The 25852-nt window shown below is 37.1% G+C and overlaps 2 protein-coding genes across 2 annotated transcripts in view; one reads left to right on the top strand and one right to left on the bottom strand.

Annotated features, from left to right (window-relative positions):
* Positions 1 to 25852, bottom strand: part of LOC139797453 (magnesium transporter NIPA2-like) — a 286983-nt gene that overhangs the window by 119253 nt on the left and 141878 nt on the right. The gene's annotated exons all lie outside the window — the stretch shown is intronic.
* The window catches only part of HERC2 (HECT and RLD domain containing E3 ubiquitin protein ligase 2), a 110414-nt gene that overhangs the window by 51703 nt on the left and 32859 nt on the right, over positions 1 to 25852 (top strand). Inside the window, 29 exon segments of the mRNA XM_071746686.1 lie at positions 64 to 255; positions 2058 to 2245; positions 2745 to 2937; positions 3533 to 3715; positions 4280 to 4464; positions 6155 to 6302; positions 6394 to 6590; positions 6830 to 7060; positions 7708 to 7843; positions 8389 to 8532; positions 9803 to 9945; positions 11718 to 11985; positions 12138 to 12280; positions 13725 to 13823; positions 13912 to 14080; positions 14172 to 14297; positions 15057 to 15165; positions 15315 to 15454; positions 16666 to 16856; positions 18572 to 18677; positions 18840 to 18931; positions 19459 to 19634; positions 20124 to 20235; positions 21148 to 21229; positions 21321 to 21464; positions 21772 to 21862; positions 23133 to 23310; positions 23602 to 23683; positions 23769 to 23940. Of these exon segments, the coding sequence (XP_071602787.1) occupies positions 64 to 255; positions 2058 to 2245; positions 2745 to 2937; positions 3533 to 3715; positions 4280 to 4464; positions 6155 to 6302; positions 6394 to 6590; positions 6830 to 7060; positions 7708 to 7843; positions 8389 to 8532; positions 9803 to 9945; positions 11718 to 11985; positions 12138 to 12280; positions 13725 to 13823; positions 13912 to 14080; positions 14172 to 14297; positions 15057 to 15165; positions 15315 to 15454; positions 16666 to 16856; positions 18572 to 18677; positions 18840 to 18931; positions 19459 to 19634; positions 20124 to 20235; positions 21148 to 21229; positions 21321 to 21464; positions 21772 to 21862; positions 23133 to 23310; positions 23602 to 23683; positions 23769 to 23940 (4420 nt within the window).

Here is a 25852-nt window from a genome sequence, read left to right as displayed (position 1 = left end):
ACTGATTTCATTTAGCTCCCAGATGCCAAACTGACTTTGTTTTTTATATTTCTTTTGAATTAGGCGTGCAGCCTGTTCCTCTACAAACCATTACTAATGAGAATCCAGCAGGACCAAGTCTTGGGACTATTCCACAAGCACGTTTTCTGTTGGTCATGCTCAACATGTTAACGTTGCAGCACGGTGCTAATACCTTGAGCCTCCTCCTTAATTCGGGAATGCTGGCATTGACGCAAACAACGCTGCGCCTCATCGGTATGAGACAGACCTCCTGGCTGCTTGTTTGGAAAAAAAATACATGCTTTGTAAATCCCCTGTGTGTTTACCTCTCGGTGTACCCAAAGTACAGAAGGGTTTTGTTTCTTAAGGATAGTGTAACTCTCTCCACCTCTAGCCCTCGCTGCAAAAAACACATATGTAGGCATGCCGGAGAAGGAAGTTGGTCTGATGACTTTTCTCAGAAGGGTTTGTGTTGGCCATAATTTCCTACAAGTTAAGTGTGATAGTGTTGTTTTGGTGGGGCCATTACAGATAAGCTAAACATGGAAAAGTTAGAATGAAAACATTAGAACTGCCTACTGCCAACTTATTCAGTTTCATTTGTTCTACCTATTAAAACTATTCCCAGTCTGCATATTTAAGCTGGAAGCTTCTTTTTGCTGATGTAAGAAGTTCTGTGGTGTTTTTTGCCATGATTTGAGTTCTCCTACTTTTTCTTTTTTGTTTTTCTTAAATAAGGGAAAATATTTCTTTTCATAACTTCTGCTTAACTGAATTGCTCCTAAGAAAGTTTTCCAAAACAATTTGTTCATAAAACTATTTGGCCACTGGGCTCATCATTGTAATGTCCACTATTTCTTGCTTTTGCTCAAAGTTAAATATTTGAAGTCTTGTTCATTCAAAATCGTTACATCACCAATCACAAGTCGGGTGCCCCAGGGACTGATATTGGGCCTGACATTGTTTAGTATCTTCATAAGGGATGTTGGGATCAAGTGCACCCCAATGAAGTTTGCAGATTGCAGATCACAGATCACAGCAAGCTGCATGAGGAAGCATACCATTACTGAAGGGAGAGCTACCCTTCAGGAAGACCTCAGTAGGCTGAAAAAGTGGGCTACACAAGAACCTTACTAAGTTCATCGAGGACAAGTGTAGGGTCTTTCACCTGGATAAACATAATCCAGGAGTGCAGTGTACGCTGTGATCCATCTGGCTGCAGAGCAGCTCTGTGGAAAGGGCCTCGAGGTCCTGATGGACAAGCAGCTCAGTAGGAGTGCACAGTGTGCTGCTGTAGCAAAGAAAGCCAATAGGATGCTGGGTTGTATCAACAGGGACATCACCAGCAGAGATAAGGAAGTCAAAATTCCTTTCTGCTCAGCTCTTGTCAGGCCACATCTAGAACACTGTGTTGGGTTCTGATTGCCACTGTACAAAAAAGATGCAGGAAGGCTGGAAGAGGGCCCAGGAAAGGGCCACAAAGAAGCAAAAGGACTGGCATCCCTGCTGTATGAGGAAAGGCTGAGAAAACTGGGTTTGTTTAGCTTGTAGAAGAGAAGGCTTAGGGGAGACATTATCAGCATGTTCCAGTACTTGAAGGGTGGTTGTGGAGAAGATGGAGACGCACTTTTTAGTAAGTTACATGGAAAAGACTAGGGGTGATGAGTACAAGTTACTCCTGGGGAGATGCCAGTTGGAAATGAGGAAAATTTTTCACAGTGAGAACAGTCAGATGTTAGAATTATCTCTTTAGAGATTCCCCAACACTAGACGTTTTTAAGACTCACCTTGAGAAGGTACTGGGCCATCTCATCTAAACTGTGTTCATACCTAGGAAGATAGTGGTACACTATGATCCTTGAGGTCCCTTCCAACCTGGCATTCTATGATATCTCAGTTTCCCAAGAGCTCATCTAACTAGTACCTGTTAAATCAGTTTTCCTATTTGTTACTACTTTTATATTGCAAACCTTATGTGACTTAAAGTTTCAAGTGTGACAAAGGTAGTATAAAAACTTGTAGCTAGCTTTAATTTTTTTCATGTTTTTTCCTCTTAGGACCTAGTTCTGACAACATTGAAGAAGATCTGATTGCCTCTTCTCATGGAGCTTCTGCAACAGTCCTAGAAGAATCAAGAAAAGAAACTACACCTGTTCAGCTCCCTGTTTCTGGACCAGAGCTGGCAGCCATGATGAAAATTGGTACCAGAGTGGTGAGAGGGGTAGACTGGAAATGGGGTGATCAGGTACAACTTTTTTCATTCAAGTTTGGTTGGGTTAAAATCTAAAGTCTGTGTTCAGTGAAATGTCTGAATTGTATGCTCAAAATTTAAAGGTAATTTTTACATTTCAAAGACTTGGATAATTAACATAAAGTATATTATTTGTTTAACTTCATTTTTGGAGACAATTTTTTTTGTTTGTTTTTTTGAGACTGTTCTAAATAAGGATTTAACAGGCAATTGGATCACTTGTTTGCTACAATATTACATACTTTCAAATAGGCATGTATGGCACTTAGGTGGTACATAGTAGAATAGCTTTAAACATAACTGCTGAGGTTTACTGGAGTGATTTCATTCATGCTTTCTAATTTTATGCTGGATTTTGAAACAGTTTTGATGTTTACTATGAAGCCACTAGGCTAGAAGCAAAAAGGAGTAATTGCATTACTATTTTACGAACTTTGGATACAAGTTAGTGCTGTTGATTGGTTGTGCAACCTGAGCCTTTCTCTTCTGTCAGGATGGACCCCCTCCAGGCTTGGGTCGTGTGATTGGAGAATTAGGAGAAGATGGCTGGATAAGAGTGCAATGGGACACTGGAAGTACAAATTCTTACAGAATGGGGAAGGAGGGAAAATATGATCTGAAACTAGCTGAGCCACCCCCAGCAACACAGCCCGCAACAGAGGATTCAGACACAGAGGATGATTCTGGTGAAGAAGCAATTCTTTTAATATAAAAGTGGAGACAGGCTTTTAGTTTAATTCTGAATTTGCTGCCTTGTATTGAAAAAGCTTATTCCACAGGAGTAGATGCTTCATCAAAGAAGATTCATTTAACAGGTGTGCATTTCTGACCAGAAACTTTCTCAAGGTAGATTTACCATGAGAAAGGAGGAAAGAAAGGATGGCATTGCATTTGTTGAACTTGGTATTTTTCAGCTGAAATAGTTTTGGTTATGGATACCAGGAGGTATATATTATAAGATGTTACGCCATTCTGAACTGTGTTTGTTAAATGGCATAATTATGCATCAAGTCCCATTGCTTCTGTGTTCTTGGCACTGCATTTGGGAGTTTCGTTTAAGTTGTTTACTGTTAGAGAAGAACTAGAAAATACCTATACAAAATAACTTGGATTTTATTTTTCTCTAACATTTGGGAATAAGCAATCTTCTTCATGTCAAATCATCATGGAGAAAACACATCAGATTTATCCCGTCATGTTTGTTTTAGAATTGTTTGATTGTTTGTGAATGATACTAACTCGAAAGTAAGGTAATTCTCTGCCTTTTGTCTCTCCTTTCAGAAGGAGAACAAGTTGAAAGGAATCTCCACCCAACTTCCATGATGCTGACAAGTACTGTGAACCTGTTGCAGACACTGTGTCTCTCTGCTGGTGTCCATGCTGAAGTCATGCAAAGTGATGCTACTAGGACTTTGTGTGGTCTGCTTCGTATGCTTGTGGAGAGTGGAACAATAGATAAATCAGGTGGGTTATATAGAAACAGTCCTATGAAGGTGTGTGCTTCTGTTGTGTGTTTTGTTGTCTTCTAACTTTGAATCTTCTTGTACTAGTATTTCAGTTATTTAAAGCCACAGGCTACAAAATGTTTTTTCAGAGACTATAAAATCTTAATTGTTTGCAAAAGCAACATAAGTGATTGTGAACATTCTTGGAATATAAGAAGTAAAAGCAGGTGAAATGCATGAGATATGGAGCATGAGGATGTGCATACTTAACTTAGATGATTAATCTATTAGTCTTTTTTGAGACAACACTATGACTGTCATTAATTTCCATAGATGTTTTGTAATTTAAGAAGTGATACTTTTAACTGCTTTGAAATGAGAAGACAGTGTAAGGATGAGAATTGTTCTAAAGGCATATTTAATAAAATGAATTGTGGGCTTTAGAACTGAAGTTAATACTACATATAAAGACAGTGGAGTTAGCTCAGTCTTATTTATCCAGAAAAGCCCCAGATAGTATATAGAGAATTATGCAGCTGGCAGAAACGTCAACCGTTATATGTATATATCTTTTTGTTTTTAGCCTCCTTGCCAAATAAATTAGTTTATAAAGAACAGCATAGGAGTTGGTGCACGTTGGGATTCATTCGAAGTATAGCACTCATGCCTCAGATGTGCAGCACTCTTAGTACCTCTCAGTGGATAACTTTGCTAATGAAAATTGTTGAGGGGCATGAATCTTTCACTGCTGCTTCACTACAGAGACAGGTAATGTGTGTATTTCCGAATTACTTTGATAGGCAATGAATTTAGTAGACTTCAGTTGTCTTTTTCTTTTTTCTAAATGTATTTTAAAAACCAGATGGGGAATGTCCTTAAATCAGCTTTTAAATAATTGGAAAAAAAAAAAAAAAGTAATGTTTTCTTGTATTTAGGATTAATTATTTTAGATATACATCTAAGTTTTTCAACATTCAGGCCACTACAGCTTCCCTTCTTCTCTTAAAAGTCCAAAACTTTTGTTCAGATGAGAAGCCAAAACAGTGTTCCAAAAAATGTATTCCAGAAACACCCATATAACATTTCCTTGAAGTTGAATAAGAAAACAATAGCAAAACCATTGTTAGGAAAAATGTACAATTTAATAATTTAATTTTAAAGCTGTTATATTTTGTATTATATACTGTCCCTCTCCATACTAAACTGTTGTTATTGTTTTGGTTACAGTCTCTCTTAAGAAGCTGCATCTTTGCATAGTATTTTGGTATTGTATTTCCCTTGTCCCCTTTCACCTTTTCTTTTTCCTTCTTTTTATTTTGACTTTTTTGTTTGTTTGTTTTTATGTTCTTTTACCTTTCCATAGCATCTTGCAGTGCCTTTTCAATGAGACTGAAAAGCAACCTAACTATGGAATAACTCTTCCAGGTTTTAAGGCTTAGGGATAAAAAGTTCTTCTTAATCTTTATCTTTAAGCCGAAGCCTTGTATCATAAAGGCCTCTGCATTTTTATGTGATCTTCCAGCAAATTCTTGACTATATTTTAAATCTGATGAGTCTTCTGTCATTGTCCAGGACTTAGAGCACTAATTATCTGTGCTGTTTAGGGAATACTCAGGAGAAATGATCATTTGTCACATACCAGCATCTAATTGATAAGAAGAAAAAGACGAGACTTTGAAGTTTTAGAGAGATGTGTTAATTGACAGAGGTTTACAAGAAGAGACATCTCTTCACTGTTAACTGGTTGCTTGTATTGATCTTTTGTGTAGAAGATGAGGAAGGTCAAACCCTGACATACTCTTGTTCAGAATGTGCAACTCCATTCTCTCTTTGATACTGGAGCACTGCATCTTCTCGTGTTCCTCATCAGTCCTGCACCAAGTGTCTAGGATTAGAGATGCCAGCCTGTGCTCTCTGTACTGTGTCCAAGACTTTAGTTTCACATTAAATACCTTTAGGTGTCACTGTTTTTGCTTTTTTTTTGCCTTCTATCATTCAACTTTGTATCTCATGCTTTATAATCACACCTTCATTGCAGAACACTTGGAAACTTTCATTCTGAAATGCACTCTAGTACGAAGTTCTGAGTCTAAAATCTGAACACACTTTCCTATTCTGTATTTCTGTTTTTCCTATGTGCTTCAGTTGTTTACCTTGCTTCCCATTGTGTGTATGTGTCACGTTCTGAGTACTGAAGAGGTCGGATTTGCTGATATGCCAGTAAAATTGTTCCAGACTCCATACTGGCACAACGTCTTTTAAAATATTTCTTAGCAAACTGAACAGAAGATCAGTAGCTCTGTAATTTCCACAGCTGAAAAGAAGCCAGCATTATAGGAAGAACTAAAAAGAAAGGCTAACTTTTAGAATGTCATTCTTCTATACTTACTATGTTTGAGAATTTCTTAAATATTTGGTGACTTAAGATGCTGTAACACAAATTTTGTTCTCTTTTTAGATCCTTGCTGTACATTTATTGAAAGCAGTACTTCCATCCTGGGATAAAAATGAAAGGTCGAGAGACATGAAATTTCTTGTGGAAAAACTGTTTGGATTTTTAGGCAGCCTGCTTAGTACTTGTTCTTCAGATATCCCACTACTCAGAGGTAGAAGAATTTTCTCTCAGTGGCTTGTTTTTATGCGTAGGAAATACATGTGCTAAGTTGGTAACTGTTGTGCAATTGCTTTGTCTATCAGAATCTACTCTGAGAAGGAGAAAGTCCAGGCCCCAAGCATCTCTAACAGCCACTCACAGTAGTACCTTAGCAGAAGAGATAGTGGCACTGCTGAGGACGCTCCATTCGCTCAGCCAGTGGAATGGACTCATAAACAAGTACATCAACTCTCAGCTAACCTCCATCACCCACATCTTTGCAGGAAAACAGTCAGAAGGGGTAGTTTCCACGTTTTAAAATAAGCTCATTTTTATAGAAATACTTGTTTTGAAATTATAACTATTAAATGTTTGTAAACAATAATTAAGCTTAACTTTGAAAACCATTTTTCTGTTTTTATGAATACGTATTTATGTGTTGTAATTTTAAAATCGAAGTGTATGTTAATAACTTTGTAGTTTAAAGCAGGTAGAAGTATATATTTTCTCCCTACAGTTAATTTTATTGTTCTTTGTTAGGTTCTGTTGGATGACTACTTTCCAGACACTGAGAATCCAGAGGTGGGAGGCCTAATGGCAGTGTTGGCAGTGATTGGTGGCATAGACAGTCGCTTGAGACTGGGTGGACAAGTAGTTCATGATGAGTTTGGAGAAGGCACAGTGACACGCATCACCCCAAAGGGGAAAATCACTGTACAGTTCTATGACATGAGAACATGTAGAGTGTGCCCTCTGAATCAGCTAAAACCAGTAAGTTTGTTTTATTGATGCTTTTGTACAGGGAAAGGTATAGTTAAAGGCTGGTATGATGCAAAGGAAGTACTTCTTCATTAGATGGGTATATTGACTTTCAGCACATTCAATGCCCCAAATGCAAATCTGAGATGGTGCTTTTACAAACATCTGTGGGGCCTTTAATGCCTGTCCTTGTTTGAGAAGGAGTTGAAAGGAAAAGGGATTTGAGCTGAAGTCCTTTGACTTGAGGTAAAATTTTAAGTCATGGCAATGTGATTTATAGCTCTTACATGTGAGGATTTTATTTATTTGTATTTAACTTGATTTGCTAAGTAATGTAGAAAGTCTTGGATGTTTTTATTTGAATCTTAATCTCAAATTGGTTAATATGGCTTTAGTGAAAGCACAGGCAAAGTACCTGGTCTGCTTTGGGGACGGCAGCTCATTCTTGCTCTGTCTTGTTTTTTCACCAAGTAGAGCTGCAGTAGTGTGGTTCAAATAGAGGGTTAGGAGCTTATATAGGGAATAGAAGTCCTTCCTGTTTTTTCCTGGTCAAGAGCAGTGAGCCAAATGCCATGAAGTTTTGAATGATTTTGTAAAATTTTGGAAACTGCTTATCTGTAGCTTTTGTTTTGTCTTGTTTCCCCCCTGCCTCTGTCTAGCTTCCAGTTGTGGCTTTTAATGTGAATAACTTACCTTTCACTGAACCTATGCTATCCATTTGGGCTCAACTAGTAAATTTGGCTGGAAGTAAAATAGAAAAACAAAGAATGAAATCTCCCAATCAGGGTCTTTCAGGTACAGTTGTGTTGGTTTTTTATTTTTTGTTTGTTTGGTTGGTTTTTGTTGTTTTGGTTTTAAAGAGCCTGAAGTACTCCTGGAAAAATACTGGTAACAGCAAATGTACATAAGAGAGGGGTTTTTCTGGAACCTTACCTTTTATCTTAGTCAGTGTTAAATGGTACATACTTAGTGGAATACTGGTTTTACTTCAGTGAGAAAACGTAAAAAAAGTTTAGGCCTGGACGTTTTGTATTGAATTGTTCAAAATACTGAATGCATAGAACATCTTGACTGCACTTACTGTGCTATATATCAGCTGTATGGTTGTCCAGGATGTGAAAAGTTAGGAAAATGGTGTTCTTAGTATCCTGGGTCATAGAATGTGTGCAGACTTTTTATCCAAGAGCTGCTTAAAGTACCTCGTATCATCAGCATCAGCTTTCACACAGCAAGTTAAGAGAGAAACTGACTTTTGGACTGGAGTGTTATGAATTATAGCCTTTTTTTTTTTCTAATGTGAGAGATTCTCAGCACTAATGGCTGCTTAATGTTTCTGATAGGTCAAGTGGATTTGGATCTACTGCGGTGTCAGCAGCTAAAGCTGTACATACTGAAAGCAGGCCGAGCTCTGCTCTCTCACCAGGATACACTGAGGCAGATCTTATCTCAGCCTGCTGTTCAGGAGTGTGCATTAAGTGCTACAGGTATTCTGAATAGCCACCTGAGTGTGCTGATGTTTGTTTGATGGTACCTAGAGTATGTGACTACATCTCTTGTGAGTGGCAATTGAAGGGTAGAAATTAGGTTTGCCCTCTGTCCTGGTTTGGGCCAGGATAAAGGTGATTTTCTGTCTTGTACTTTTGCTTTCAGCTAAGTCTCCTGTAAGTAGTTGCACTAAGTAGTTTTGCTCTAAAGGCAAAATAATAAAGTTCAGTAGTGTTTTAACAGGATCTAATCAAAGCATTTTGACTTTTTAACTTAGGATTTGAGGACACAAGTGGATCAGATGTTTGAAGCTTAAAACATTGGATTTAGCTAAATGAGTAACTCTTCTGTAGTTAGTATGTTTTGTACATAGTTTTAAAATACTTGTGGATATTTTGCAGTGATTTCTTCTTCTGCTTCTAAGCTTAAAGTATGAATTCTCAATTGGCTATTTCTTTTACTAAAAAGGTTTTGAAGTTTCTAGTGAACAAGTATCAGGACACAGTGTCTTAAGCATAACCTTAAGAAGAGTTTAAGGAAATGTAATTTTAATAATTTAAATACATGCTCTCTATAAATTCATTCTGCATATAAAAATAAATAGCTCTGTGAGCTTTCAGGATAGCTATTGATGTCTTTATAGTTTAATGAATTATTTAATTCTTCAGGCATCTGTGAAGCATGTAATGTCTTCAAATGTATTTACTAATTTGAATATTTTGAAAAATTTTTATCAGTTGTCAAATTTTATGTCAACAGAATAACAATTTTGTTTTTCTGGGAATGGAACATGGTTTTACTTTTAATGAGAAAAAAAATTAACACCTATCCTTTCCTGTTGTATTTTTTTAAACCATATCAGCATAATTACATGAGGACTATTAACTCTTCTGTTACTGTTTCATATATGAGAACTTCCTTTGGTTGGAGTTGGATGGAAAGTGAGAACACTTTCCTGAAGTAGCCAGAGTAAAGATCTGGGAAACTTGAATGTTTATGCCAGCAAGAATACACAATCAAATATAAAAAATACAGAATAATGGGCCAGTTGATTTAAAAAAGGTGTATTCTTTTGAAGGTGTAGTGAATATGTATAGGGAGGTCTTTCAAAGAGTTTTGTTGGAGAGGGGAGTTACTCAAACCAGAAACTATGTGCCATGGTTTTGTGAATCAATTAGATTGTTGGTTATTGAACTATTAGACCCCAGGTTAAGTCTTGTGATTGACTTATATGACATGTTATGGTTAAAATAATGTTTTTCTTTCAAGAGGATGGAGCAGTTGCCTCTCCTGACATAGGAGATATGTCTCCTGAAGGACCTCAGCCTCCCATGATTCTTCTACAGCAACTTTTGACAGCTGCTACACAACCTTCACCTGTGAAAGCAATATTTGACAAACAAGAGCTTGAGGTAGAGTCTCTGATCTGCTAATTAAGTAACCTATTAAATAAGTATTTCAAAGATGTATTCCAATTATAATAGAATAGAATTGTCTGGTTTCAGTGGACGGTACCTCTAGTGATCATTGAGGTTTTTTTGAGCTTTGTTTTTTGGTGTTGGGTTTTTTTGGTTTTGTTTTTTTTTTCTTTGAGTCTGAGTTTTTATTTGAAGCTGCTCCTTAAAAATGAACACTTGAAAATTTTATCTCTAAACAGTGTTGTGCAGCATTGACATGTTGGCTATATGTTTAGAATAGAATAGATATTTCAGTTGGAAAGGACCTACAATGACCATCAAGTCCAACTTCTTGACCAGCTCAGGGCTGACCAAGTTAAAGCACGTTATGGGCATTGTCCAAATGTCTCCTAAACACCTGACAGTCTTTGGGCATCAACCACCTCTCCAGGAAGCCTGTTCCAGTGTTTGACCACCCCTTGGTAAAGAAATGCTTCCCAATGCCAAGTCTGAACCCACCCTGGCACAGCTTTGAGCCATGCTGGCAGATGCTCTCCCTGGGTAGGAGAGAGAAGATGTCAGGACCTCCCTCTTTCAGTTCCCCTCCTCAGGAAGCTGTACAGAGCAGTGAGGTCACCCCCCAGCCTCCTTTTCTCCAAACAAGACAGTCCCAAAGTCCTTAACCACTGCCCATAGGCCATTCCTTCTGGCCCTTTCAGCAGCCTTGGATGCACTCAAAGGACCCTCACATCCTTCTTAAATGATGGGGCCCAGAACTCCACACAGTGCTTGTGGTGAGGCCTTATCAACACAGAATACAGCAGGATGATCACTTCCTTTTGACCTGCTGGTCATGCTGTGTGTGATGCACCCCAGGATGGGGGGATTTGACAGCTGCCAAGGGAGTCAGCTGGGTCATGTTGAGCCTGCTGCTGACCAGCACTCCCAGGTCCCTTTCTGTGGGGCTGCTCTCCAGATCTCCCAATTTATCCTTGTGCCCGGCACCACTCCGTCCTCAGTGCAGAGTGTGGCATTTGGACTTTTTATCCCAGTAATTATAGCCCAATGCTCCAGTCTATCTAGATCCCTCTGCAAGGGCTCTTGTCCCTCAACATAGTCAGTGGCATCTCCACTTTAGTATCACCAAATATAGTGTCATTAGCAAACTTGTTAATGGTGCATTCAACTCCTGCATTCCAATCACTGATGGAGGTCTTGAACAGATCTGGCCCTAGAATAGAACTCAGAGGAACACCAACTGGTAATATGTCTCCAGCCAGATGTAGACTCATGCACTACAACCCTTTGAGCTCTGCCCTTCAGACAGTTCTTTACCTTTCCTAGCATATTGTGACCCTGCTTATTGCACAGTTGGACAACTTGTCCAGGAGGATGTTGTGAGGGATGGTGTCAGAAACCTTACTAAAATTCAGAAAAACTACATCCATCACCTTCCCTTCGTCCACTATCAAAGAAAGATATCAAGATTAATGTAACTAGCTAAACAGGACTTTTTCCTTTGTAAACCCGCGTTGACTCTGCCTGATGATTGCATTGGTCTTTAAATGCCTTTCAGTGTAATTTTTGTAATTTTTCCAGGTATTGAGATTAGGCTAATGGACCTTTAGTTTCCTTCTTCCTCTCCCTTTTTGTAGGTTGAAATAACATTTAAACTTGTTAAGATACCTTTTAAAAAAAGGATGCTGAACCTTTTTGGCAAATAACCTTTAATTACACAAAAAATGTACTAAATACACATGTTACACTGATTATTTATTCTCATTTAGGCTGCTGCTTTGGCAGTATGCCAGTACCTGGCTGTAGAATCAACACATCCTTCAACTCCACTGTTTGAAGACTGCAGCTCTAGTGAATCTACAACACCCATCACAGTGCAACATATCCGACCCACAAAAGTGAAGAAACGCAAGCAGTCTCCAATTCCACCCCTCCCCATTGTAGTTCAACTTATGGAAATGGGGTTTCCTAGGAAAAACATAGAATTTGCACTAAAATCTCTTTCTGGAACCTCTGGAAGTGCTTCTGGATTACCAGGTATTTCATGCAGTTAAATTTATAATGTTAGATAAGGAGACTTGAGAGCAGATTAAAATGCAGTATACAAGGGAGCAATTGCTGCTTTTCTTTTTGGATTCTGTCTTAAGAATGTCAGAGAATCCCTTTGACACAATGTCTTTTCTGTATAGGAGTAGAATCCTTGGTTGGTTGGCTCTTGGATCACCCTGATGTTCAAATTACGGATCTCTCTGATGCTGATACTATATCTGATGAATATTCAGATGAAGAAATAGCAGAGGAGGTGGAAGAAGCTGAAGCTGCTTGCCCTGTGGTAAGTATCAACTTACTAAAACCTATGTCATGTTACCTGGCTGCAAACTTTGTAATCATTTGCCTTTTGTGAACTTGGTTAGACTACAAGGATATTCTGCTCTCCCAAATATTCAAGACTGTAACAGGGAAGACATTTGTCATGTGTTTCTAAGGTGGATCATAAAAGAACACAAGAATATCTATAAATATTTATGTATGAGCAACACAGGGAAGAGTAGAATGTAGGCAGATGTTACACTAGTGGCAGCTATAACCATCCCTGGCAGCTGGTCTCAGTCTAATATAAAATTGTGAATACTATAGTGTAATATTTGTAAAGGACTTTTGTTGTTGTGTGGTAGTTTTTTTGTTTGGTTTTTTTATTTGTTTGTTTTTTTCCTGCTTCCCTTCCTTTGCTCTGAAAAACAAAGGTACCTTACTTACAGGGAATGACTGAGGAATTAGTGAATAAATGTCGAAAAGATGCCAGTGAAATAACTTAGTTTTTTTCTTATCAAAGCTCTTTTCACTTATTGGTGGTAAAATGACCTTTAAACAGCCTATTGAGTGTGATGGCTTGAATGTAAATTTGTATTAGGCTTCTGTCGACTTTCAGGAACCGTTTCAGTAAGGATTTGCCAATAGAATGAAATGAGTTCCAAATTTCTATTTAATTTTGAAGGAGTTATGTTGAGTTTTCTGGCACATGCGGGATTTTGTAATTGAAAGAAATTCATTATATTTTGAAGGAAATTAACTTCACATTTTGTTCTGATCTTTGTCAGTATTACAGTGAGAAACTGCTCGATATATTGACTGGAATGAGAAAACATGTAACACTTGAAACAAAACAGTTTTCTGAAAATTCTTATTCCAGATGGAAAACAATTGTTCTCTTAAATTTTTTTAAGCTAGTAAAATACTGAAATGAATAATTTCAATAGTTGCAATATTTTTTCATCAACATCTTTTTCTAAGGGCTTTATATACCACTGCATTACGTAACAAAAAAATTTAGTGGTATACTTTATTTACCAGATGACCTTTCACCACTTTTTTTTTATTAATATTTTTTTGTCTTCAAGCAAGGAACCTTGTAAGGATATTAAGTATATTAAGTAAGTATATTACTCACAGATCTTCTTTGTTCTAATTTTCTTTGGCAAGCAGATTTCCTGAAAGCAACTTATAGCTTGTTTCACACATTTTGAAAATTCTCATCTACATTCCTTGGCAAGTAATTTTGGAAATTGAACTTTAGTTTAAAGAAATGGAAGTGATAAAATGTTAGTCCTCAAGTGAATTGGCTTTTTGAAGATTTTATCCGTTTTGGTACACGACTTAGATATTATATTTGTCTTTTCTGTTGGTCTGTTTGGTTAGTGGTCTCTGCTAACAATTTTATTTTCTGAATTAGAAATAAATTTTGTAACTATATATGTTTTATTTTTGATTTTTCCCAGTCAAGTGGTGCTGTTGTAACAGAGAGCCAGACCTTTAAGAAACGATCTGATTTCTTAAGTAATGATGACTATGCTGTGTATGTGAGGGAGAATATTCAGGTAAGTAAGATGATGAATAGCTGCATGTACCAGAACTGCTTCTGGTACAGAAGTCTTTGCATGGTTACAGCATTCTGTTTTTCCCTAGGTGGGGATGATGGTTAGGTGCTGCAGAACTTACGAGGAGGTTGGTGAAGGAGATGTAGGCAAAGTTATTAAATTGGATCGAGATGGATTGCATGACCTGAATGTACAGTGTGACTGGCAACAAAAGGGTGGTACCTACTGGGTCAGATATATCCATGTTGAACTTTTAGGTAAGTTCACTGTTAGCTGCTTTTTATTAAAAACATCCACAGTACACCTGGGAAACCCCACTCACCATACATTTATTCTTGCAATTGCTAGGATTCCCACCACAGAGTTCTGCCTCTCATATCAAGATAGGTGACAAAGTGCGTGTGAAAAGCTCTGTTACCACACCCAAATACAAATGGGGATCAGTTACTCACCGAAGTGTGGGAGTTGTCAAAGGTAATGTGTATTCAAAATAGGGAATGGGGAGATAATAAAACTAGATACCACAGGCTTTGTGTTTAGGGAATCTTCTAGACACACTTAGAAACTGCAGTGTTTCATTGAATATTGCCTGATGACAAGAGGCCATAGAGTGCATTTATGTTCATGAAGAATTTATGGACACATTCTGTCTGGCAGCTCATTTTGTTTGTGTGTTCGTCTGCTTTTTGAGTCACTCCATTCAAATAGTACAGGTCTTTAAGCATCTGTATAGCTTCCCGTTGTAGTTTTTGTATTTATGCTTTGGATGAACCACAAGTGGTTTTCTTTTAAGAAGGAAATCTAACTTGAAGACTTCATATGGAGGTGAAGAGAAAATGGGGTGCACTAGCGTCAAGCTCTAAGGGATTTTATAGAAATAATCTGTGGGCCATAGCTTTTTTGAAGAGGTATAGATTTTGGTCACACTAAGTTTGTGCTTTGAAGTATTCTCTCTCCTTTGGGAACTATTTAAAAAAAAAGTGAAAAATTCAGACTCAAGGAATTCAAATAGTGTAGTATATATATTTAAAAATAAATCTTTAGGACATCCTTTCTCTCTGCCTGTTTCCAGACTATTTAGTTAGGTTAATGCATAGTTAAATTAATATAAAAGACTACTTTTGAGTTTAGTTTTTTGTTGTGTGTTTCTGTTCTGATGTTGCACTGGGCACTTTCTGCTTTATTTTATAGAAATTTGTAACACGTTGTATTTTTGCTGTATTTTTGTTACAGCTTTCAGTGCCAATGGAAAAGATGTCATTGTAGACTTTCCTCAACAGTCTCATTGGACTGGTTTGTTGTCAGAAATGGAACTGGTTCCCAGCATTCATCCTGGAGTCACGTAAGTGATGATTTGCATTTTTCATAATCCATGCGGGTTATCCTTTAGCCTTTTTTTTGTGATTCCATTATCTTGACTTGTGTTACAGTAAACTTGTACCACGAAGACTCCTAAAAATACATTTACTCATTGTTATTCTGTGAAACCAGGTGTGATGGCTGTCAGATGTTTCCTATCAATGGACCAAGATTCAAATGCAGAAACTGTGATGATTTTGACTTTTGTGAGACCTGTTTTAAAACCAGGAAGCATAACACTCGACATACTTTTGGCAGAATAAATGAACCTGGTAAGTTCCAGAATCTTAGTGTTTCGTAAAGTAATTTCAAATGCATTGAATTTGTTCTAAAAAGAAAATTTTGAAATTTTAGCTGCTTAGCATAATGAAATTAGTGTTTGAGCTGGCCCTCTAGACAGCAAAGCATGTTTAGCAGTTAACACTACTACAATTGCATGTGGTGGACTACACCAATATATCAAACCTTAAGCTTTCTTTGTAGCATTTAAAAAGGTTTAAAATACGTTCACTGTGACAGGAAGTCTTTGTCTAAACTGTGTTTTCAGCTGCTGAATGATAAAAGGTATAATCCTTAAATCTTCCTGCCTTTTGTTGTCAGCCAAAATTGAGGTGAATGAAATCTTCATGAGAGCAGGTATTGCTTACTGATGTGTGGTGGCTGTTGCCTCTATTTCTCCATAATGGAGAGGTGTGGTACAAAGGGAAGCTTTTTGAAAGACTCATAATCAGCAGTTTTTCTTTCTAGGGCAAAACCAGGTGCAGTCATTTTAACTCCAAAACTTTTGGGGTTTACATTATTATGCAAAATTTATCTGACATTACCTTTTATTTCTTTTCTCTTCACCCGTCTAAAAATCACTCCTGTAAGGGATTACTGTTGAGATTAGGGTGCATATTTTTAACATTCTTTGGTGGTGTATAAAATTTATCCTCCATGAACCTGTATTTTGAAGTCTGTATCATCATAAATTCTGATTTGTACTTCAAAAGGAAGGATCCCTTTTAAGTGTCTGTTCAGAGAAGGATGTTAGTATTATATGGATTCTGTCAGTTTAAAAACTGCACCAGTAACATTTTATCATTTGATTTTACGAATTACTCTTAGTGTCTTGCATTCCTGAAGAAGGTGATTTTCTTTAATTTGTTTTATGGTTATTTTTTACTAAATTATGCTCGATTTCCTGATGCAAATCAATTGTATAAGTGTAAGAATAGAAAGTGTGACTATCCCAAGTGACAGAGATGGAAACTTGTAGTCAGGTAGAGTGCTTAAAACACCTTTAAAAAATAATATATATTGAGCTATGCCCTTTAAGTGTGAGTAGTATTACCATACCCCTGTGACGTGCTTCTGTATTCCGTTTTTAAAATACATACCTGAATTATTTGATTTTTTTAAACATTACTTTCTACATTGATTATGGGTTTATTGAAAGCGAATTTCTTTGAGGGGTATGTGCTCAACTTACTTAACCATGCAGGTCAGTCTCCTGTGTTTTGTGGGCGTTCTGGGAAGCAGCTGAAGAGACGACACAGTAGCCAGCGGGGGATGTTGCTGGATGATTGGTCAAGAATAGTTAAGAATTTGAATGTCTCATCCTCTGTGAATCAGGCTTCACGTCTCATTGATGGTAGTGAGCAGTGCTGGCAGTCTTCAGGCTCACAAGGAAAGGTAACTTTAAACCATAACTGGTTTATTCTGGTGTACTTTCTTCTTAAGAGGGTAGATATTTATCCTGGTGAAGTATATATTTGTATCTTCGTGTAAAATAGAAGAGTAGTAAAACCAGACAGCTGAAGTACAAAACTGTTTCTTCATATTAAGTGTTCCTATTTTTTTTTTAAAAAAACGTGCTTCCTCTTTCTAATTATTCCATATGAATTATATGGAACTTGTGTGATGTTTGAAATATGGGGTAATACTCTATTCTGTAGGTGGTTATATAGTTATAATTGCCTTTTCAGTATAATAACTGATGAAAATTGTTCTTAATCACATTCATTATTTTTTACTTAAAAAGTTTGTTACAACATGAAAAGCACTTATGTTCTTACTAGCTAAAACTGCCTCCAGTCACTCCCCCATCTGCATACAATCAGAGAGTATCTTGAGCTGGAAGGATAAGGATCATCAAGCCCAGCTCCCTGTGCCTTCTGAGACTACCTAAATCTGAACCAACTGACTAAGACTGTCTTATAGATGCTTATTGTACTCTGATACACTTGGTGCTGTGACCACTTCCCTGGGAAGCCTGGTCCAGTGAACAACAAACCTCTCAGTGAAGAACCTTTTCCTAATGTCCAATCTGAACTTCCCCTAGTGCAGCTTCAGTCCATTTCCTAGTGTTGTATCACTGTCACCAGAGAGAGATTGTCACCTCCCCCTCTGATACCTCTCTTGAGGAGGTTGTAGAAGGCAATGAAGTCTTCTCTTAGCCTTTTCTTCTCAAAGCTGAACAAACCAAATGACCTTGTATCTGGCCTTTGAGACCTCTCAGCATCTTGGTCACCCTCCTCTGGACACACAATCATAAAATGTGCTTGAAACTGCTCACAGTACATGAGGTGGGAGTCACACCAGGGTAGTGTAGAGTGGGACACTCTCCTCCCTTGGTTATACTGTACTTGATGCACCCCAGAACATGGTTGTCCCTTTTGGCTGTCAGGGCACACTGTTAGCTCATATTCAGCTTGCCACAGAGCTGCTCTCCAACCTCTCCTCCCCCAGCTTCTATGTATAACTAGGATTACTGTGTCCCGCGTATAGAATGCAGCACAAATTTCATATGATGATTGCCTAACTTTCTAGTCTATCCAATTTTCTTTGTAAGGCCTCTCTGCCATCAAGTAGAGTCTGTATCCCCTCCTAATTTAGTGTTATCAAATCCAGTATCCAGGTAACTTGTAAAAATACAATAATTATTATTCCTTAGTTCACGATTTACCATTTTTATTGGCCCACAGCACTGCTTTGTGCCCAGTCCAGTCCCCAGGATTTGCAGCTAGGCTGTGTGTTTTGGTGGCCTGTTGATGGCCACACTGTAATTTTATACCCAAGTACCCTTCCTTCAGCTTGTCAACACAGTGTAGCCAGTCAAAGTTTTACTATTATGTCCTTGTTTCTTGATATCCAGTGCTATAGTGTTTTCTCAGTCGCTCTTGGGTGAAATAAATGATCTGTTGCAACTGTTTCTCTTGTGTTTTGCGGATGGACCATGAGAAGTCGAAGGTTATTTTCCTTTGGCTAGTTCCCATGCATTTCAGCTGTTGTGCACCATTCACAGATGTTTGTCATGCTTTCTTCAAATGCAGCACACACTTATTCTCATTAGCCTTATGATGGTCCTAGAAATACTATCTGAAAATTAAATTCTGTGTTTCCCCTAGCACTGGATTCGCTTGGAGATTTTTCCAGATGTTCTTGTTCACAGACTGAAGATGATAGTGGACCCTGCAGACAGCAGCTACATGCCCTCTTTAGTTGTAGTTTCAGGTATGTGTATGTTCTCTGACAAGTCTGAAAAACGTTTCTTTTGTGCTTTGACCACTAGGCATTTATGTGATTTCATTTAACATTATTTAACTTGCACAGTTCCTGTTTATGAAACAAACACCATATCTTAAAATGTTTTTCTTTCCATGATCTGTTTTCTAGGGGGGAACTCCTTAAATAACCTTATAGAGCTAAAGACAATCAACATAAATCCTACAGACACCACTGTGCCTCTTCTCAGTGATTGTACAGAAGTAAGTGATGTTTGTGTGAGAATTATTCTCGCATGCATCAGAATATTTTACTGCAAGAGATGGATGAAAAGCACTGTTGTGACTATTAAAACATAGCATTTTACTTTTCTTCTAAATTACCACTATTTCTGGCCCTCTAGTTACGTTTATTATCTTGGTAAGTTTTACCATAATTGCAGTAGATTTTTTTGATGTAACCCAATATACCTATGAACCAAGAAGGCATTCCTATTAACTGAAAGTTGGAGATACTTCTGATGGGTGATAAAGTTTGGTTTTTATAGTTATGATCTTTTTTGGTAGCAAGGAGGAATGCATAGTGAATTTTTAGAATATTTAAAGCCAAATCATTCTCAGATTAATTAAGCCATATGTTCATCTTAAAGTATGAATTGCATATGGCTGAAAAGCCAAGCATTTAAAGTCACAGCTTCGTTTTGTTGACTAGGTCAAGCAAAAGTTCAATTTCTTTTCTGTTAAGTTTTATATATAACTCAGAAGATGGCAATTTAGTTTTTTCTTCTTAGTACCACAGATATATTGAGATTGCAATCAAGCAGTGCAGAAGCTCTGGGATCGATTGCAAAATACACGGCCTCAGCATACTGGGACGTATACGTGCAGAGGATGAAGATTTAGCTGCAGTCCCTTTCCTTGCTTCTGACAATGAGGAGGAGGATGATGATAAAGCTAACACTGGCAGGTAGGTAAATGCAGGGGTGGGGGGAAAACATAAAAGAGTCTCAGATATTCCAGTCAGGAGATTATTCAAAGGAGAGCAGCTTTGTTGGGTTGAATGGTAGTAAAGAGAAATCAGTGTCTTAGTTTGTCAGAATTATAAGTAGGTATTTGTTGATAAATAACTTGAAGATTATCACCCTGGTAAGGTAGTAGCATTTTGTAGAGCTCATCTGCTTCTGCAGCATACTTGGGTTTAAAAACCTAGCTAAAAAATTGATGTGTTTATATTTGGTTTGTGGCATGTGCATATTTACCAGTGCTCAGCAAAACAGTGTGGGGGGGATGTTTTTGGGTTTTGTTTGTTGTAGTATTCAATTAAATGTGGTGGTGTAGCTTGACTACTTAAACTGTTCCAAATTGTAGAATAAGTAAATACAGTACATATGTGCCTATGCTATAGCCTGCAGGTTTGCTAATCTGACCTTGTTTTTTTTTTCCTTACTGTGTTCAGTCTTGTTAGAAAGAAGGCAGCTGGGCTTGAATCGGCAGCTACAATAAGAACCAAAGTTTTTGTTTGGGGTCTGAATGATAAAGATCAGTTGGGAGGGCTAAAAGGTTCCAAGGTATGCTTGTTGTTTTCATACTTAGGAAACAGAAACAGCTAAAAATAAGATGCACAGGACATGCACAACTCAAAATTAGTTAAAATTTAATCAAAATTTTACAGTTTTTTATCAACAGCAGACCTATAGATATCTGCTAGGTGAAAAGCTTGGAGAAAATGTGCATTTTGGTTTTTGCTCTGAAATTCAGTTTGATATTTTTTTTCTTTTAGCAGCCACTTAATTTGCTTTAGATTATAGTGAACTAATTGTTCTAAATATGCGTTGTACTCTATACATAATTCTGTTCATTTTGATACAAAATAAAGGTATTTATGAACTTTCCTATGTACTGTAACTGGAGCTTGTGCAGTAATCAGGAAAAAATAGGTCAGAATGTTAATATTTGATTGGTGTAAATGGTTTACAATTGAGTATAATTCAAGAGGAATTTCAGCCCTCTGCAGCCATTTATACAGAATTTTTAATACAATGCAGATGGGAGATATGTTATGAATATTAATTCAATTTAAGGTATAATTAATCTGAAAAGTATGTTAGTTTTGTGTTCCCATATGCTGATTTGAAATGTGTTGGTTAACACTTTTAACTAGATTTATTTTGCTGCTGTGCCTATCTTGAAAACTGAGTTTGGTTTTCTCAAGAATAATTTGCTAACAGGAAAATTGTTGTTTATATAAAATTTCTTTTTTTTCTCAGGTTTTGTCATGACTACGTATTTAATTTTTTTTTCTTGTTTTTTATCTTTTACCTGTTTTATATTAACTGGCGTAAGTGAAGTATCTGAATTAGACGTGGAGTTTCATGTAGTTAAAAAAAATACTACCTGTTAGATTGACTGATTAGTTGTTCTTTTTTAAACTATGAAGCTTTAAAATGTATTTTAATGATCATTGTTTCCTATCACTCCAGATAAAGGTCCCATCCTTTTCTGAAACCCTGTCTGCCTTGAATGTTGTACAAGTAGCTGGAGGGTCCAAAAGCCTTTTTGCAGGTGAGATACTGTAGTTACCTAAAAGCAGTAACTGAGTTCCAGCTGTGAATTGTTAATGGTGTTTCAAACTTCTTTTTTTTTATCATTGTAGTGACTGTAGAGGGTAAAGTTTATGCCTGTGGAGAAGCCACAAATGGAAGGCTGGGTTTGGGAATATCTAGTGGAACTGTGCCTATTCCCCGCCAGATCACAGCTCTCAGCAACTATGTGGTAAAGAAGGTGGCTGTTCACTCAGGTAACTGACCTCTGCTGTCTTTGCTTACATAAACGTAACATATTAAGCCTGAAAATAGTTACTTTGCAACGTTCTTGGGTGCTGTGATGCCCCAGAATATCTGATAGGTTTTGTTTTAAATAAATACAGGTTATTAATTTAGTTTAAATCACATAAAAACTCGGAAGAAAGTGAGTAATATGTGCTGTGTTTAAAGGCTTGTACAGCTACATTGCAGAAATACAGCAGTGTCCAATTCCTGGGATTTTTGCTAGACTTGCTGCCTGCTTGAAAGCTTGAAGATTTAAATGTATGTTTACACTTTTAGGTGGCCGGCATGCTATGGCATTAACTGTTGATGGAAAAGTATTTTCATGGGGTGAAGGTGATGATGGAAAACTTGGCCACTTCAGTCGAATGTAAGAATACTGAATTTGTCTGTGTTTCAGAGAACTTCTGTGTTGCATGTTATAACACTGCTGACCACCACTATTTAACGTATGACAAGATTTTTCATACAATGGGAATAAAACATAGTGTTGTGAAAACTTCTTTTCATCAGTGTATGTCCATTTATGGTGCAGTGTTTAACGTAGCAGTGTTCAGTCATTTATAAAGGAGGCATTCAATTAATACAATGCTTGGAAACATGCTTAGTGTTTAAAGTCTTTTAATAGTGTTTTTGAATATCACTCACAAAATGGCTCATTTTTTATATAGTTTTGGTTACTTTTATAAGCTGAGCTTTACAGAGGTGCCTTGACTTGTAAAGCTGTTATAGCAGTTTTACATTTCTGCATTGTAACAGTTCATTAAATGTAAGCCTTAGAGAATATTTTGTAGTCCTTTTCTTTAGGCATTTGTTCACAAACTTGTTAGCAATAATTAAATGTCTTGTACTTCTTCTTGTACTTCTCATTAATATTTTAATTCTCCACAGGACAGCTTTGAGGGAAATCTGAATTGTCTCAGGGTTTTTCTTTGCATTCACAACAGATAGATGATTTGAAAGAAAAAAAAAAAAAAAAAGGGTTAATTATTAATTGGCATAGTCAGTTGAGAAATCTTTTTCATTCTGATATGTTTGAAGACCTGCTCAGAAGGCATTAAAAATTACAGTGCCCAACTCACACAGTTAATATGTGACCAAAAAAAAAAAGGTGTATGTGTATCAGATCAGTGAAAGGGGAAGTCCAGAATCCAGATTAGAAGAGTATTGTTTATTGTTCTTCTGTAATTTTATTAAAAGTGAGACTTGGAACTCGTGGGCATTTCATGGCAGCAAGTTTTCCAGAGGCCATACAAATTTTTATAAAACTTAAATAGTGGCTGTGATACTCAGTCAATATTAGAAAACCTTGAACAAGTTGCTCAACATGGGGCAGTGACAGGATACCAGTTTTCACTTCATATTATACACTTTTCAGCTGATTAATCACTTTTGTATTTTGGTTTTGTCACCTATGTTTTTCCAGTGTATGCATAGTATTTATTTAAATAAACTTTGAAGTACATTAAAATAGTGTAAACCTCAGATTAATGCCAAGGAGTATACCTTGGAATCATAATATTGCATCTCATTTTCTCTTTGGGCTACTGCAATTACACAAGAAATCTTGGATTATGAAGATTGGAATATATTGTACAGAACTTAATTAATGCAATCAATTCTTTTCTCATTTTCTCTAGGAACTGTGATAAACCCAGACTGATAGAAGCATTGAAAACCAAACGCATTCGTGATATTGCTTGTGGAAGTTCACACAGTGCTGCCATTACCTCCAGTGGTGAACTCTATACGTGGGGTCTTGGAGAATATGGAAGGCTGGGCCATGGAGATAATACCACACAGCTGAAGCCTAAGATGGTAAAATAAATGTTTCTTGTCTGTGATGAAATACAAATGGGTGTGTATTGGGAAGTGATGCACAATAGGTAGTGCTGTTTTGAACATTCCTGTTCTGCATCTACTTTCATAACGTAGCTGGATACTTATACTGGCATTGAGCAATGTTAGCTCTTGGGTGGGCAAAGCTTGATAATCCTTTGCTCAGACTGGCAAAATGAGCAAGATGAATTGTAAGAGCTTGAAAATGTCTGTAAGGTTTTAAAAATGTAATTTCTTTGAAACCTTTTGCTTACTTTTTCTTTGCTTTAGGTTAAAGTGCTCCTTGGCCACAGAGTCATTCAGGTTGCTTGTGGAAGCAGAGATGCTCAGACTCTTGCTTTGACAGATGAAGGTAGTATTATTTTGTTCCAGTAGCTTTCTAGGGATGGGAATGCTGTGATCATTGTTTGACCTGCAGTTTGTTTGGTGTTTGTTAGGTTTGGTGTTTTCTTGGGGTGATGGTGATTTTGGAAAACTGGGCCGAGGAGGAAGTGAAGGATGCAACATTCCTCAGAATATTGAAAGACTGAACGGCCAAGGCGTTTGTCAGATTGAGTGTGGTGCACAGTTCTCATTGGCACTGACCAAGTCAGGAGTGGTATGGACATGGTATGTTACATATACCAGAAAGTATTAACAAAGCAATTACCAAGTATGTGTTGTACTTACTGGTGTTTGACTTTCCTAACTTCATCTATGCCCTATCTGCATGCTTTGTCTTTTAAATTGGCGGCTCTTTGAGACGAACTGTGATCTGCTCAGTTACTGTAACACTGTCTTGCAGCATACTCAGTTCTGTATTTCACTCTGTTAGGATGCCTGGGTCTTACAGAATTAGTGGGGGAAGGAGAAGAATTCCTCCTCTTGGGAGCAATGGGGCATTTTAAAAGAATGTTAATTCAAGATTTAGGAGTGGAATGTGAAGAAGAGAACCTGAGAATTGTAGTTTGGAATATGTAGCCTACAGCTAAAGCAGAGATTGAGAGAGTAAGGATCTACTAGAGTAAGGAAGTAGGCTAAAGTCCAGAGGAGATGGGGATGAACTTCCTTAGAAACACAGGGTTTCTGTAGAGCTCACCACTGCTTTGAAGGCCACTGAGTTTTCAGTAGTGGTCTCAATACAAGAACTGGTGCAAAATGATCACTGAGAATTCTTCAGAAACCCTTTTTGTTTCTCTTCTGGTCTGCTTTCTTCTGTTTTGTTTTGAACACAAGCTTGTTTTTTTTGAGATTACAAACATTCCTATAAAATTTGCAAGCTTTACCTTACTGCAGATCACCATCAGAGTGAAGTTCTCTAACCAGAACAAGGTTTTAGCCCTTGTGTGCTAAGGCTATGGCCTGTGTGATATCTATCAAAGTTAAGAAGATTTTAAATAGTAATTTTTGTTTTATTATTTACTGGCAATTGATGAAGGATGTTAAGAGAAATCTACAAAGATTCAGTTTTTTTAAGTTTAAGAAAAAAACTTCTAGCAGGGATGTAGTCTCTCAGAGTGGCTACTGGAAACTGTATTTCTCTTTCTTGATTTCCCCGTTTAAAAGAAATTGTTTGTTCATTTGTTGCTTTTTTCTGTTTTGCTTTGTTTTGTTTTTTTTAATTTGTGATTAAAGGAGTGAGAGGAAGGGTAATTTGGCAGTTTTTAAGAAATCTTTGCAAATTTCTTGTTCATTCCTTCAGTTTACCATAACACTTCTATATCTACTCATAAAATCTGCAGCCATTTCAGGATACTCCAGGCCTACACAGACATTTTTGGACTCTTTTGCAGCCTGTTCTTTACAGATGGCTGAGTTGCTCCTGAAGTTTTATTCTTCTTGCATTTTTACTAGTTTGAGGGAAAAATCTCAACATCTGTGTTATAACTTTAGGGGGGTAACAATACTGTAAATCATTAATCTTCAGCATAACAGAAGTTTTCTGAACCTGGTGAGCAGCAAAACTGAGTGGTTACTAAAAACACAATGGAAGAAATCTTAGGGTTTTTTTCTTCTTTTTACTGACATTCTTAGAGGCATTTTAAGGTGTTTTGCTTATGGCATATTTTTTAGTGCAGTTTGTGTATAACAGTTTTAGAAAAATTTACATTGTGAAGGTTTGAGAACAGTATTGAAGCTTGCAACAGTGTGAAAAAACTGAGTTCTGAGAACATGTTGGTTCTTTCGTATTGTTTTCATGTGAGTAAATTTATTAAAGGGTCTGAAACTAGGTTTATCCCCAGTAGGATAAATCCATCCAAGTCTCTCAAAACATGTCAATTTTTAAAGTATTTATAATTGCAGTATTTCTGCAACAGAGGAAAGTCAGTGTAATGACAGTTACACTATGTACAAAAAAATATTCACAATGATTCCTCCCCTATACTTAGATAAAAAGGTATGGGAGTCACGGAACTGCAGTTAACTTCATTTTCAGGCCTTTGCAATTCAGATTTGAAGAATTTGCTGTCTGGTGCTTATATTTAATCTCAGTGATAAAGAAGTATTTTGATTTTGAAAACTGCATTGACAGAGGGGAATG

This window comes from Heliangelus exortis, chromosome 1, assembly GCF_036169615.1.
Source record: "Heliangelus exortis chromosome 1, bHelExo1.hap1, whole genome shotgun sequence".
Classification (NCBI taxonomy): domain Eukaryota; kingdom Metazoa; phylum Chordata; class Aves; order Apodiformes; family Trochilidae; genus Heliangelus; species Heliangelus exortis.
This window is presented reverse-complemented; position numbering and strand designations above follow the sequence as displayed.